The sequence below is a fragment of the Aphanomyces astaci genome (genome assembly GCF_000520075.1).
Source record: "Aphanomyces astaci strain APO3 unplaced genomic scaffold supercont1.641, whole genome shotgun sequence".
Lineage (NCBI taxonomy): Eukaryota > Oomycota > Saprolegniomycetes > Saprolegniales > Verrucalvaceae > Aphanomyces > Aphanomyces astaci.
Window position 1 is genome coordinate 1 of NW_009798904.1, and position 1,874 is coordinate 1,874.

The window sequence follows — 1,874 nt, forward strand, 5'->3', positions numbered from 1 at the left end:
ACAACAACAACCCACAAAGACTGGCGAGACGCCATGTCCCGCCCGGATCACGACAAATAGCTTCTTGCTGCCAATTCCGAATACTAATTTTTACTCTACAACCACACTTATATGTTGGTCAAACGTCGTCATAACGAGACGGTTCTACCATATCGCTGGGTCTTTCGACTCAAAGCAGATGGCACCAACATACAAGGCCCGACTTGTCAAAGGGTTCATGGAACAAGATGACATCGACTACACGGACATTTTTGCTCCTGTTGTACGACTCGAAGTTCTTCGTTTCTGTTTGCCTTAGTGGTCATCCATGACTTGGAATACGAGCTAAATGGGCGTCAAAATTGCCCTTTTCAATGGCAAAATCGACTTCGGTTATACGCATCGAACAACCTTCTGACTCCGTCATCGACCCTGCTTCTCGGCGCGACTTTGTCTGCCTACTTCAAAACAGCCTTTACTGTCTCAAACAAGTCCCACGTGCCTCTTTCGACTCCTCGTCAGCAGCTTTGCTGCGATTGCAAGGTGCCCAAGGTGTCCCATGGGTCCATGTCGATCGTGGCCGAAGAGGCGAAGGCAATCGCAGCGGCGGCAGCAAAAGCTGCTGAAGCAGCGACAAAGGCGGCCAGCGGAGGTGTGGCGGAGACACCAGCGGGTGATGGTGGAAAGCAAGGGAAAACGAGCGCTAAGGGAGCCGCCGTAAAGGACGGAGGCGAAAGTGAAAGACGAAGGTGGCGAACCGGAGCGGGCCGGCCTCGCTCGAGATAAAGTGTTTGAGCGAGAGTTGGGTTTCCATTGGGATCGCTCGCGGATTTTCACGCCTGCCGGGTGGGCCGGCGTGGACTTGGACTACGTGCGCGACATTACGCGCCGCTTGACTGTGGTGAACTAGTTTGACGAAACTCGCAATGACTGGGGGTATCGGACGACCAACGTTGCCGCCGTGGAGCGGTACCTGCGCTTGTTTGCCAGCTGCGGGTGTTGTGGATGCTGCTGGTCTTGGAAGGCATGCAGCTTGCGAGGGTGAGTTTTCACCGGTTCGATGAGTTCAAAGGCGCCATGCGAGAGTTGTATGAACGGGAGCGCCTTGAGCGCTGGACTGTAGACGTGGGGCGGATCGAGCTTTGCAATGACGAGACATTGCTTGAGTACCTAGTAGAGTTTGTGTGGACGCTTATCGGGCAAGGCAGCGGGCGGCATGGGCAACTGCCGTTGACAGCGGGGCGGTTGGCCAACTCGCTGTCTAATTTCGCCAGGGTACGGCGACAGAAGCATGGGCGATTGGACGCTCGGTCTGTCGCGCGGATCGCCGCCCGCGTAAATATGCGGCGCGAACCCGAGGTAAGGTCTGCTTGATGGAGTCTTCTGAATGCCTAGTTGTAGTTGGCCCGGCTCGCACAGCGAACCGTCGACCCGTCGCTATCTATCGCGATCCCACGGTCGCGGTCGCGTGGTTAATCGGCGGCGGGGTTTGGGGGAGACTGGGTCAGTGAGCGCCGCCAGGCACGATGAACAGTCGGCGTCAAGGGGGTACGCCGCGCGGATCCGGTCGTGGAGACCGGACGACAAAAGACCGATCGTCGTCAGTTCGAGATCGGGACGTCGAGACAGGGCGTCGGCCAGGATGTTGTCTTTCCTGGGCTTGTACTGGACCGAGAAGGTGACCTCGGCGAAGAATGAAGTCCAGCGCGCCATGCGCTGCGAAATGTGTGGTGTGTTGGTCGCCGTGTGTAAGGACGCATGATCGGTGTAAACCACGAAGGGCTTACCGCCGAGGAGGTAGATTCAGAACTTGGTGAGGGCGTACTTCATGGAGAGAAGTTCCAAGTCGTGAACCGGGTACGCCCGCCCGGCAGAACGGAGTTGGTGTTTTGGTA

The 1,874-nt window shown here is 56.8% G+C and overlaps 1 protein-coding gene across 1 annotated transcript; it reads left to right on the forward strand.

The window, feature by feature from the left end:
• Positions 1–522: 522 nt before the first annotated feature.
• Positions 523–765, forward strand: H257_19467 (hypothetical protein; the record flags this gene model as incomplete). The annotated part of the gene is made up of 1 exon (XM_009848610.1): positions 523–765. A coding segment is annotated over one exon (243 nt), but the record flags the coding sequence as incomplete, so codon positions are not given.
• Positions 766–1,874: the final 1,109 nt, after the last annotated feature.